The sequence below is a fragment of the Strongylocentrotus purpuratus genome, unplaced genomic scaffold (assembly GCF_000002235.5).
Source record: "Strongylocentrotus purpuratus isolate Spur 01 unplaced genomic scaffold, Spur_5.0 spur5_scaffold_6, whole genome shotgun sequence".
Classification (NCBI taxonomy): domain Eukaryota; kingdom Metazoa; phylum Echinodermata; class Echinoidea; order Camarodonta; family Strongylocentrotidae; genus Strongylocentrotus; species Strongylocentrotus purpuratus.
The window spans coordinates 10,056,667-10,069,758 of NW_022145612.1; the positions used below are offsets into that span (position 1 = coordinate 10,056,667).

Consider the following 13,092-nt stretch of genomic DNA (forward strand, 5'->3'; position numbering starts at 1 on the left):
ACTCAATTACGGTCAGATGAGTATCAAGGGTCCCGCCTTAGGGCTCTTTGTCGGGTCCAGGGGGCAGAGCCCCCGGAAGTTCAGGGGTTTTAGGTGTTTAATTACGGTCAGATGAGCATTTTTTGATACCTTATTATTTTGTGACACTGGCAGGAAACTATTTGGCGTGGGGTCCAGGCGGCAAAGCCCACAGAAATCAGGGGTTTTAGGCATTACATTACCAACAGATGAGCATCTAAGGGCCCACCTTAGGGCCCTAGGTGGAATCCAGGGGGCAGAGCCATCGGGGTTTCAGGCATTTAATCATGGTCAGATGAGCATATTTTGATACCTCATTATAATGTGACACTGGCAGTTAATTATTTCTTTTCTTTCTTGCTCTCTTTCTTTCTATTTCTCTTTAATATACTTTTTCAAAAAAGTGGGTGGTTTGGGGGGGGGGGGGGGGGGGGGTTCGAGGATCCCGATCCCCGCCGTTTCGCGAGCCCTGACATGTAGGCATCTCAAGAAGCATTTCCTTGCCTGGCTGTAAATTTGGGAATTTGTCATTTTCCAATAAACGCATAAAAAGTATAATATACTTAAAATTATGTCATTTCAGCATTATTTGTAAATCACCGTTATGGAATTAGAAATAAACCACGTTTGAATTTTATTTCCCCAAAGCCCCCCCCCCCTCCCCTATCAGTACGCCAGTGCCCCCCCCCCCCCCGATCTACACCTTGTTGGCGGGAAAATTGCAACTGATATCACTTACCTTTCTTCATTCTCTTTCTTTTTCTTTCCCTTTCTCTCCTCTTTCCCTTTCCCTTCCCTTCCTTCTTTCTCTTTTATGTTTGCTGGAGGAGGGCAAGATCATTTTGGCCCCACCCCGCTCCACACATTGTTGGCGGGATTAACCGCAACTGATCTCCCTTTCTTTTCTACTTTTTCTTTCTTCTTCCTCTTGTTTGTTCCCTTTTAGCCCTCCTCTTTTAAGGCAAGGGCCTTTTGTCCCCCCCCCCCGATTCACAATCTGTTGGCGGGAAAATTGCAACTGATATCCCCCTTCTTTTGTTTTCTTCTTCCTCTTGTTCCTTCCCTTTATCTCATCTTCTTCTTTTATCTTTCCCTTTCCTTCCTTCTATTTTTATTTTTTGATTGGGGGGAGGCAACAGCCTGGGAGGCAAGTCCTTTTGCCCCACCTCCCCGATCTCCTTCATCCCTCTTTTCCTTTCGTCTTCGTCTTCTTTTTTCCCCTTTCTCTCCTCTTTCCCTTTCCCTTCTTTTCCCTCTCTCTGTCTCCTTTTTTTGCGGGGGGGGGGGGCAAGGCCCGCTCGGCCCCCCCCCTGGATCCGCGCCTGCTGGCACGGATGATTTTTATCACACATCCAGTGTGTACGGACATTAAGGTAATCCAGACAAAACTAGGACTTGAGTCTGCAGTGAATAAGGTCTTAAATAATACACACAAAAAACAACAAAAACCTAAATTGGTGAACGGAGAGGATCCAGAAGTCTGATTAGAATCGGGCGTACCCCAACGCAAGCCTCTCGTTTCACGAAACCGTGTACCTTCAGCCGTTTTCTCTACCTAAAATGTACAGAGAATCATGAGTATAAAATTAAAAAAAGAAAAGAAATTTCCCAGTATATTTCTAATCTTTCAGGTTACAGATATGTCTTATTAAAAATCACAAATGCATGTATTTTCTATCCTGCAAGGCATCATTTGGCTGGAAGCCATCAAAACCGCCGTAAGTTTTTATTCTCAAAAAGATGTTCTGATTTGAAAAAGCTAGATTACTCTCCGGCGAATCAAAAGAGGGATTCGGCGGTGACCTTTATCCTTTCGGCTCCTAGCTAATATCACTTTTTTTCACAGTTTAAAATAGGGTAAGTAATTGCGATATTCATGGTAACATATCTACAAGAAATAGGCATCAATTTGACATGCACATTATCTGTATAAATATCTGTGCCCAATGAATGCAAACGATCTTTTATGAAGTTTTACAATGTACTGCTTTTCATTTTTGTTTAAGAAAAGTTTTTTTTAATGAAAGAAACTGCCTGGAAGCGCTTGGAAAAGGTCATGTAGTATATTATATATACAAAAGTAAAAGAAATTTACTTAGTGTTGCTATAAAAGTTGCAGCAATGTGTATGTGGGATTACACAAACATGTGGCATAAAAAAATTGTTCCAGACGCTTTAGTTATTTCTTTTTAAATGTCGAATATGAGGATATTTTAAGAGACATCCTTAATAATAATAATAATAATAATATAATAATAATAATAATAATAATAATAATAATAATAATAATAATAATAATAATAATAATAATAATAACTTTTATTTACCCAGGGTAGCCACTTCAGTTATGAAACTGTTCTTCCAGCGGGCCCTGCATAACATAATATGTTATTACTACCCTTCTCCAATCTAATATGCTGAGCGCCTAGCTAGAAGGCAGAAGGTCCCATTGTTATAAGTCTTTGGTATGACTCGGCCGGGGTTCGAACCCACGACCTCCCGTTCATGAGGCGGGCGCTCTAACAACTGAGCCACCATGCCCGGTTGCCCACCATGATCCTTCTGAGGGGACCTTTTTCTTCTCGATGATATTTTTTCACATTATCATAAAAAGAATGAAAACGCTCCAAATTTTTTCACAATTTCCTTAATCAACCCAAACCTTCTCTATAGGCCTAAAAACATACATGCATACTATTATTCCACAGCAGTAACCTAGATATTCCAATGAAAACTAGTGCGCAGTGTTTCCTTTATCATTAACCGTTTCCCCCATAAATGTCTTCAAAGAAATCATTATCGTGTCTTAACACATTTTGTTCACAATATTTATTTTTTAAACAGAAATGGCAACGTATTCATGAGCATGACATCTATCATCATTCCTTTTTTTTCAAAATCATAATCGCTTATCATTACAATCATAATCATACTTTATCTATTCTATTAGATTATGGCAAAAACTTTTTTTTATTTTATTGTGATTTTCTTATATACTGACATTTAGTAGTTCGGTATACTCTGAGGCGTTTGAGTGTTACGTTCTTTCCTATTAATTTTATAAGCGAGGTAAAGAAGAAAAAGGGAGAAGGGTGCCCACTCGTACCCACACTCGTCAACACAGAGGGAAAGACTACAACGGCGGCGAAAAAGAGGGAGAGAGAGAGAGAGAGGAAGAGAGAGAGAGAGAGAGAGAGAGAGAGATAAAGAGAGTGGTGGATTGATAGAGAAGAGAAGAAGAAACCCGAGATTAGTAACCCGAGACTAGTGCAAAGTTTGTATTACATAAAATCCTGTTTTACTTCCGCTTAAAAAATAATAGAAGTAATCCTTTCTTACATGATTATCCCTCCGCAGCAGTAAAATTCTGGTTGAAAATTTAGTCGTAAGAAATAGTCAAATCAAGGGGCAATAGCACCATTACTGGAGCACTATCAATACTTATTATCATCGATTTTTTTTTCCCCGCGTAAACAAAGAAATTAAAAGACATAAAAACATATAAAACTATTTAAAAAAAATTAAACTCATTTTGATATGCAGTCTATAAAAAGTTATGGCTAGAGGCTAATGCCTCTGTGGAATCAATTACCATGCCAACCAAGTCACGTGATCAGTGACATCATAAGGTGGTGCTGTTTAATGACATCAAATGGCCCAAACGCATCCTTTCATATATTTTTTCCAGGGCTTCATCTGCTCCACTAATTCATTTGAGAGATAACAATGAACACGCTATTGCCTGCAACTAAACATTGACGTTACATCCTCATTTTCAGATGGAGTGATTATACTCTTTGCTCTGTTTGCAGAGGGGTGGAGGGAGAGAGGGAGAGAGAGAGAGAGGGAGAGAGAGAGAGGGGAGAGAGAGAGAGAGGGGGGGAGAGAGAGAGAGAGAGAGAGAGAGAGGGGGGGGGGGGGAGAGGGAGAGCGGGAGGGAGGGAGAATGGGGGGGGGGTCGAGAACTGGAGTGAAAGATTGACCCTCTCCTACATCCCTCCCCTAATCGATTGCCTTCTGAAGGAAAGGAAATGAAAGGGAAGGGGGGACAACACCAGCATCCTTCTTCTAATCGAGAAGATAGAGACAGAAGAGAGGAGAGAGATAAAGGAGAGGGGGAAATAAGGACAAAAAAGAGAGGGAGAGAGAGGGAGAGAGAGAGAGGGGGCAGAGATAGATGGGGGCACCTATTAAACCCTGGATAATTGAGGCTGGAGATCATCGCCTAGCCTTAGTAATCCAGAACTGTCAGAGGCCCCCATCAGATATATATGTCACGTCAAAGTAGCCTCCTGAAGTCAGGAAGTGAAAAGAACTCCTCTTATTTGATACCAAATAATGATTATCACTTTAAAAAAAACACTACCCTCCAACTGAGGACGTGAGGTGTAAAACGGATATTCCAACAGATTGCATTTCTCCATCTGGTCCCTTTGAGGGGGTAACTGGGGCAAATCACCAGCTGGAATTTGCTCACGGTCAATATTGATCTATCTAGATTGCGAATAAAGATTTAATTGCTCAAAACAAACTTAGAGAAGTGGATCACTTTCGATGAATTCACGTCTAATGCACAAAAGGTAGGTTTCGTGTGCTGAGACAATAGAACATTGCCTGTGTATTTACCGTTTTCAGGTAATAAAAGCTAAACTAAGCCACTGGTAAATAGCAAAACTCTTGAATTCCACCAATAAACAGTTTCTGTTTTTACCGGATTTGACGCTAAATCTCAATTATTATGACTATGGAGGTAACTAAGAAAAAAAATGCGATTAACATGATTGACATCATTTTGACTTTCATTAAAAAAAATTCTTAACTATTTTGTTTTCGTGCGGTTTCGTACAAACAAACCAAAACATCGCTAGACGAGAATTCTATTCCTTGAAAATTACTCATGTTTACACGCACACTGGGATAGATCTTTGCCTAAAGCAAACTTTAAATTTTTCATCTAAAACGGTAAATCATGCCTTTGGAAGAAAAAAAAGGGGGGGACAACATCTCTGCAGCATCAAAACCAATGAGTCAGTTATTTTGATTGGGTCATCTTGCTGGCGGCGAAATGTAACCCATACGCAAGTTGTAAATACACGAATGTGATTGGTTGAAAGTCAAGATGCGTTAGATTTTGGAAAATGCGCTCGCTTTTTAATGCAAAGGTGTCAAAATGAAATGATAAATGAGACTTTTTATATTGTATATTACATTTTTCATAATATGATAAAATGCAGGTAAATGGACACATGTCATAACTGAGTTTTACTCCATATTAAGCAGTTCAAAATGGTGTTTACTTGGAGAAAGGAGAGGAAATATTTGGGAATGGTATTACATATAACACAGTGTTTGGTCATAACATGTAATTGAAGGAGAAGAAGGGTGAAAAGGCTGCTAGTAGGCTAAGAGCACTTTTTCGCTTTAGCGTATTTGTAGGCGGGAATACAATGATGGGTGCCCTTTATCAGAAAAAGTATGATTCTGGCAACCAGTGACATAGCTTTTTTTTTACATTGTCATGAAAGACTTGAATGAAAAACTACAAGATAGGAGCGGACAAGTGGAAAGAGGAATTTGTTCTCTTAACACATGGTTTCAGTCTGTTTCTCGAGGTTAAGGGTTTCAAACTTCACGCCAAACCAGTTAATAACTGATTTAACAAACCAACAAGTTTAGGGTATTAAACTTATGAAATACAGGCTCTTTTCAGAGCTAATGCATTATCATCAGCAAACATCGTCTGTTTAACGAAGCAAAAATGTCACAGTCACTATGTACACTACATCAACTCTCTTCAGGGTTAACACAACTCAGAACAAAAAAACATATGATCAAAAACAAACAAACATAACACAGCAGACAGATCAACAAGCCAACAGGTGTCAAATATCAAATACATGTATACACTCCTTCGTGCATATAGACGGGTTCATACTACATGTATAATAATAACCAATCTTTTTTGTATCTCCTTTAAAAAAAAAAAAAAATTCCCAAAGACAAAACAAAATCTGGGTCAAACATAATTCCCCCTTACATACAATGTTCCTCTTTAATGATTTATAGTCAGGTGCAGTTTTCTGGTAGGGCTTAGCATTATTTTTTCCTGGATTTCATGGCACCATAGCCATTATGTATGAAATTGTTTTTATGTTCGATTTTCAATACCCATATATTTTGTATTTGGAGGAATTAAAAGATTTAATCTTTCTTTTTTTAAATGTTTTTGAAAGCTTCTGATCTAGAATACTTTTAATCTTCCAGATGGTTTCACCAGGTCCATAAACCCATTTAGAATATATATGTTTGAAGAATTATCAATGCAGAGAGAATTTTATATTCTGTGGGACATTTTCAATAGAATGAATCTACCACAATGCCAGATACTCTAACAGCTACCAACGACTCCTAAAATACAGAATTTCTTGAAAATGCACAACTTTCAAGAGCAAAGTTTTTCAAGGATTACTTTTAGTCTACAAACTTCACTTTTTATTGAATACATGGAGGATGGCTTAGTGGTGGAGCAGTGGTCTTGTAACAGGGAGGTCCCAAATTCGAAACCGAGTCGATGTACTTATGCCATATGTTAAAAGCATTAATCCTCTTTACCAAGTCCCCTTGGAGAGGAATTCAAGTTATCTGTCTTCTGGTTGCTTACTCAATAGCATGCATATGCCTTTTAGAAGTCAGGTAAAACATAACAAACTTATAATTATGCATTGATTAAATTCACTCATCTAAGGGGCATTTCAATGATTCTGCTCTTCTCTAATTAAGAAAAGCAATGAAGGATGTTGAAATGTGAAAACAACTCTATTTTCTCTCACAATCTACAAAATATTCCAAAGGGAATCTGTGTGATAATTTATCCATCATTTATTACAGAATATATATATAATCAGTTTTCCTCTGAAACTGTGAAACAAATTTGATACAAAGAAGACAATACATATCACTGACATGGCTCTCAAATTAACCTGTTATCATTCAGTCTTAGAATAACAGTTTTGTAGTTGCAACAACATTGTTATTGCTGTTACATTGCATTCATAAACCATCTGCAAACTTTAATATTTCTGCCCCATTCATTTTCAAAGGTAACCATTATGGTCCCTATAAGAAATGTAAATCTTAGGATTGTCTTCTGGGCAAGAAATTTTTTGTTTTTATTTTAAGAAATTTGATGCTGATTCAGAGTTTAAAAATCATAAATTTCTCCATCAGTTTCTCCATCCTTTTCTAAATTATTAAAAACAATAGGAATATAAAAACAAGTAAATTTATACGACTACCACATATAACAAAAAACAATTCATTGCTACAGCACTGAAGAATAAATTACCTTAACTAACCCAAATATCATTTATTATAGTACTAGAAAGAAAATACTGAAGACAGTACCCAAAACACCTTTAGAGTCAGACAGATGTTATAAATGAATTAAATTCTACTCCTACTACAAATTGACTACCCTGTGTTTTAGAAAAAATCAAAAAAAAAGGATCAAAGCTACAAAATTGGAAAAAAATGAAATGGTTCCAAGCAAATTGATTGTCGGTCACAGTGTTATAAAGGTAAATGTTGCTTCTTTGGGGTTTTTGTTACGCATGATGACAAATACTGTTTCCAAGTACATTGTGGTTCATGAAACATTGCTTCATGTAAAAAAAACTTCACCAATACTTCATCAAAGTTGGTTAAAATTGTTTCCTTGAGTTGTTTAATGCAGAGTTAACGCCCTTCTGGCTGTGAACAGACGACTTTACACTTACACATGTACATGATTTTATAACCTTTGACCTTCTGATACCAAATCGAATCAAATTGTCTTATCATGTTTATTAATATTTAAACCAAATTTGGTTTGAAAATTTTTTATTTCATGGTTCTCAAGTTATTGTAGTAAGACGAGATTTTCCACTACCATGTACACATAAAAATGTACATGACCTAATGACATTTGACCTTTGCCTGTGGCAGCAAAATCCGATCCCTTTATCTTTCTATGCCCATTCTAACTGAAAGCTTGTTTGGTTAAATTCATTTCAATAGTTCACATGTGATTTCATTGACCAAGGAAGAATAAATCACCATGGATGAAAGGAACCGACAACCCAAATGATCATGCCTCTGGCTACTTTGTAGCGAGGACATGATTCACTTGCTTCAAAATACTCTTGATATTGTTAACACAGTACACATTCATTTCTTTTTCTCCTACAATCCAATGTCAAAAGAAATATAGTTGTGCTCGTTCCAATCGGGGCACACGGAAGGAAACAGATCCCTCCTCATCCCCTATACCTCTCTGTCACTCCTGCCCAGCTGACCTCAAAGCGGTTGACGATCGAGCCCCCGCACACCTCATCCCCCAAATCCTAAGCTACATACAATCTTTGGCTAAATCCCTACATGAGAGTAAGAGCAATCATTTCACGTTGCTCATAGCTCCTTTCACGTTGCTCATAGCTCCTTTCACGTTGTTTATAGCTCCTTTCACGTTGTTCATAGCTCCTTTCACATTGCTCATAGCTTCTGGGAAGCAAAGAACTGCTTGGTCTTGCCGCAGACTTCGTTGACACACATGGGGCAACGTAAGGAGAGCTGTCTGGAACACACCTGCCCGGACTTGAGATGATCACTCACAAGATGAGCCATGGCCTGCAGGCAAATAAATAGCAGTCATCAAAAAGGGTTGAGAGAAAGTTGAGTGGGCGGTAAAGCCACCCAAATGTCATAAATGTTGTTGTCATTTGGATATGAGTTTTTTTTCTTCAATTTGGCCTATCCACAATACTACAAATATTTCTGGGCACGCTGGGCAGGTTGAAATGATGTGCAACTAGTACCACAGGAATTGTAATCTTTGTTGAAATCGATCCTACAGAGACAACTAATGCAAGATTTGATAACTCAACTTCATTCATATGTGTGTACATATATATATATATATATATATATATATATATTAAAAATGCCCCTTTACGAAGTTCCCAGACAACATATGTAAATAGACAGAAAAGTCTGTGATAAAAATTATGTTCAATCACACATTTGACTAGGACATAAAATCTTACCTCAATGAAGATAGGACTATCATTTAAAGATGGTGCTCTTCTCACATGCTCTGCACCACACTGCATAGAAAAGCAAAACAGGAATATTTGATGAAGGGGACAATTAGACAAGCCTTCCTATCCTTGCTTCCAGCTAATACAATTTAAACAGGGATAACAAAAAAAACTCTTTACGATTCTTCACATACAAAACAAATTAAATATGAATAATTTGACACAATTATAAATAACTTGACACAATTATGAATAACTTATAATTTTTATTAAAACAAATATATAAAAGAAATTGAATTTGAAAGATATTGCCAATGGTAATTAATAAATTAGACAATTCAGGCAACACCAACAAATATATGCATTTGTAATGGTTGTTTTATACCAAGGAATGGGTATTTCTTTTGGTAATTATATGTAGCATACGTTTAAATGTTGCCTAAGAAATGAGAGTAAAAATTAAAAAAAAAACACTGAATCACTCTGAAGCCAGTTAATAATTCAGGAATTAATTTTAAAGTAAGAGACACAAATTTGTCAATATTGTGAAAGTTAAACCAAAATAAAAAATACCAAGTTCAAACATAACTACAATCAGGCAAACAAAAAAAGGAATACAAATATGCAAGATCACTAATTCTGAAAGAAAACAATAAAAATGGGTTAGTAGTTTTAATAATGTGTGAAATTTTACATTAAAATTGTGCGTTCAAACTTCCATGTAAATGTAGCTATCCCTTAAATCATTGGACTTTTTTTTCCTTTCGTTCTCACATCCATCTAAAAGAACTAGATCTCTGCAATGATGAACATATTGTCTACCTCAAAATACAATAGATGTGAGAAAAAAAAATCACATGTATTCTTCCTCGCTTCACTCGCACTCTCACTCCCGAATACAGCAATAAACTTGGTCGATTTGAGCCGGGAAACAAGCATGTATCCTAATCAAGGCAATTAGTATCTTCCTGACAACTTTATGCCATTCACCCCTGATCATTACGTCCATGGCAACCCTAAAATGGGCTTGGACAATTGCCAATTAGACACTTCTATGACGTTATAATGCTGATCACATCATATGAATGGTTTCATTCAAAATTGTTCATAATGCGTTGTTAATTTTGCCGATATATTCCTTTGTGTTTGCTGGGGAAGGCATTGACAGGCATGTGGTTGAATCATGTAAAATTTGTTGAATGGATATAGAAATCAAAGAAAAACTCATCAGTATCAATACTGTTCTCCCTGAGGGCCCAGCAATCAAATTATATCCTCAGCTTTAGCATGGTTATCATGATAAGGCGCACAAGTATTCAAGTAATTTCTTCCTACCGAATACCTATTTACTACACCTGTGTCGAGAGTGGCAAACGGACTCTTTGTGAAGATAGATTGAGCACGATTCTAACATTTTCCTTTTCATTTCAAGATGTTCAATAACAAGTACCTTTAATTAAAGAAGAAAGTTGCTGTTAAACATAGATTTCATCTGCATTATCTCTCCGCTCATTTTCGAACACAGGAGGGATTTAAATGCCTGAAGTGCTCATGTACATGTATCTTCATTACTCTAATGTGTAATGCCACCTTTTCTCCATTTTGTAAATTGTAATTTTCGAAATGAGCAAATTTTTATCCGAAAATTCAAAGATGAACATTGTGTAGGGAAAATCAACTAAGTAATGGCTATTTATTGTTCATTCAACAACAAAAAATCACATTACTTCTGAGTTCCTGTCTGATCCTGTCGGTAAAATTCGGTCTGAAAATTTTGCAGCGCATAACTTGTCTCAAATCTTTATAGGAATCTGTTTCAATTTTTTGTAAAACCTGTCTCAATCTTAATCAGACCACTGTTTAAAGCATGCCTCAAACTTATGTCTGCATTTATCAACTGTTGAATAAATACCCTAAAAACATTTAAAATGTATATTTGCTTTTAGCTCTAGACTAACTCTAGATTGTGCGGCACTCAGTCATTAAAGTAGTAATCTAGATCAATATCTCATTGTTTAATGCTGCCACATGCTTTTCGCGGATGTGGTGGGCTTTATGAAATGTATAATTCATGCATATGAACAACAAAGACGTCAATGAACTGCTGAATATTTATCCTGTGAAAGATTTATGCTGTAAAAGATTCATGCTCCCATTGTAGTTGACAATCTTTATTGGAAAATAATTTTAAAAAATAAATGAATTATTGAGACTTCTTCGGCTTTTTTGCGAGCTCTCCTCTGCCATTAGGGTCATTAGGTGATCTCTTTCATCTACATGGTAAAGGCAAATCCAGTTTGATCCATCCATGTATTTTGAATGTAATTCCATTACTAGCTAACAATTTTGATTGAGCTTGTGACTTGTATCCTACCAGAATTACCCAGGGTCTAACTTGTCAGTAGTGATTGACTTTATCATGATGTGTTTTATAAAATATGTAAAAGCAATCATATGGAATGATATCTATTCATAATAATAGCTTACTTGTCACTACCCTCCCCCCCCCCCTCCCTCAAAAAAAAAAAAAAATTGTACACTATTGAAAAGAAAAAGCCTCATTACTCTTTCTTTCTTTTGAATTCTTAATGGTAGGGCAAAATAGAGACACAGTCCAATAATTTTGTGTCATCTGTTACACCTTGTCAAATGTTTCTGTTTTATAGAATGCATTTGTGCAGTTACATTGAGGTTTTTCAGTTCTAATGACAAACTGTTTTCTAGATCAGTGCATCATGCAACTGCGCATAGATGAAACTATTGTATTTTTATTAACAATTTTGATACACAACAAGGCTAGAATCATCATTATAGACTAGCCTTCATTTGATGAAACCTAACAAGTACTTTCACACATTATATGGACCCTCCATAATCCATCCACTGAGACTGGACTCAAAATGAAAATGTCCTACGTGCGTACATAAGATATCTTTCATGATTTAAAGTTACACTCACTTACAATTGTAATAATTCATTTAGAACAGTGAAAGTGTGTTATAAAGAGCGCTGATATGACAAGATACTTGATATAACATTAGCAAGTTATTTTTGCTGGTCCCAGCTCTTTTTTTTAAACCATGATATAACAAGATACCTGGGCTCCGTAACACAGAGCTTAGCAATTAATCGGACAACTGACTTCTGCAACTGATTGCACTTAGTGATCAATGCGATTAATAAAAAAATCAATCGTACATGTATGATCGATTGCTAAGCTTTGTGTTAAATACGGGGCCCAACTACAAGATAGTAATATTCATGGTCCCAACGCCCTCATCATAACGAGTGTCTACTGTATCGGTAGTGGACCCTGGGACACGGGGAATGGATTATAAGCACAAATAGGAAGGTCAAATTCTTATGATCACACCAAGCCTGGTAATTTCATTTCAAATTCTTTTCATCACAATGACGTGCAGGAAGGAGCGATATGAATTAGTCTGATGAATTGCAACAGACTAATATATTTTATATGAGCACATCCAAATGAATGCATCTAACTCCACTTCAATCTTTTCTTTAGATGGATATATTCAAATGGAGGCCTTGAAAGCCATTGGGAATGTAGCAGACCACCTATACGATGGCTAGAATTCCAGTGCAATTGACCTGGTAAAGTACACATTTGCATTATAATGCTTTTTAATTATTTTTATATTTTCCTGTCATAAAGAACTCTGATAATGAGTATTTGATTAAAGTTGAATGAGAGGTGGTAGTTAATACCATGTAATATGCATTTGAACTACAAAAAAGGGCAAGGACACTGCATGTACAGTATAACTAAGCCATAACCTACTTAAATCAACCTGGAGAGGTGGAATGGGAGGGGAGGGGGAATAAAGAGATACCATAACATGCCCCTCCCCCTTTGTTTAAGTTTCCTATCTTCAAACAAGCTGCAAAATAGGCTTAAATTTACTCATTGGAGACAAATTAGTACCTTTCCTTCAGATAAAATAGATCTACAAAAGGTGAATATATTTCATTTTGTGCC

At 36.6% G+C, this 13,092-nt stretch overlaps 1 protein-coding gene across 1 annotated transcript in view; it reads right to left on the reverse strand.

Moving 5' to 3' along the window:
* Window positions 1-6,873: 6,873 nt before the first annotated feature.
* The window catches only part of LOC582724 (ferrochelatase, mitochondrial), a 34,402-nt gene continuing 28,183 nt past the window's right edge, over window positions 6,874-13,092 (reverse strand). The window contains exons 10-11 of the mRNA XM_030971941.1: window positions 9,099-9,158; window positions 6,874-8,682 (exon numbers count right to left, since the gene is read on the reverse strand). Of these exons, the coding sequence (XP_030827801.1) occupies window positions 8,548-8,682; window positions 9,099-9,158 (195 nt within the window). The 3' untranslated portion in view covers window positions 6,874-8,547. The remainder of the gene's footprint in view (window positions 8,683-9,098; window positions 9,159-13,092) is intronic.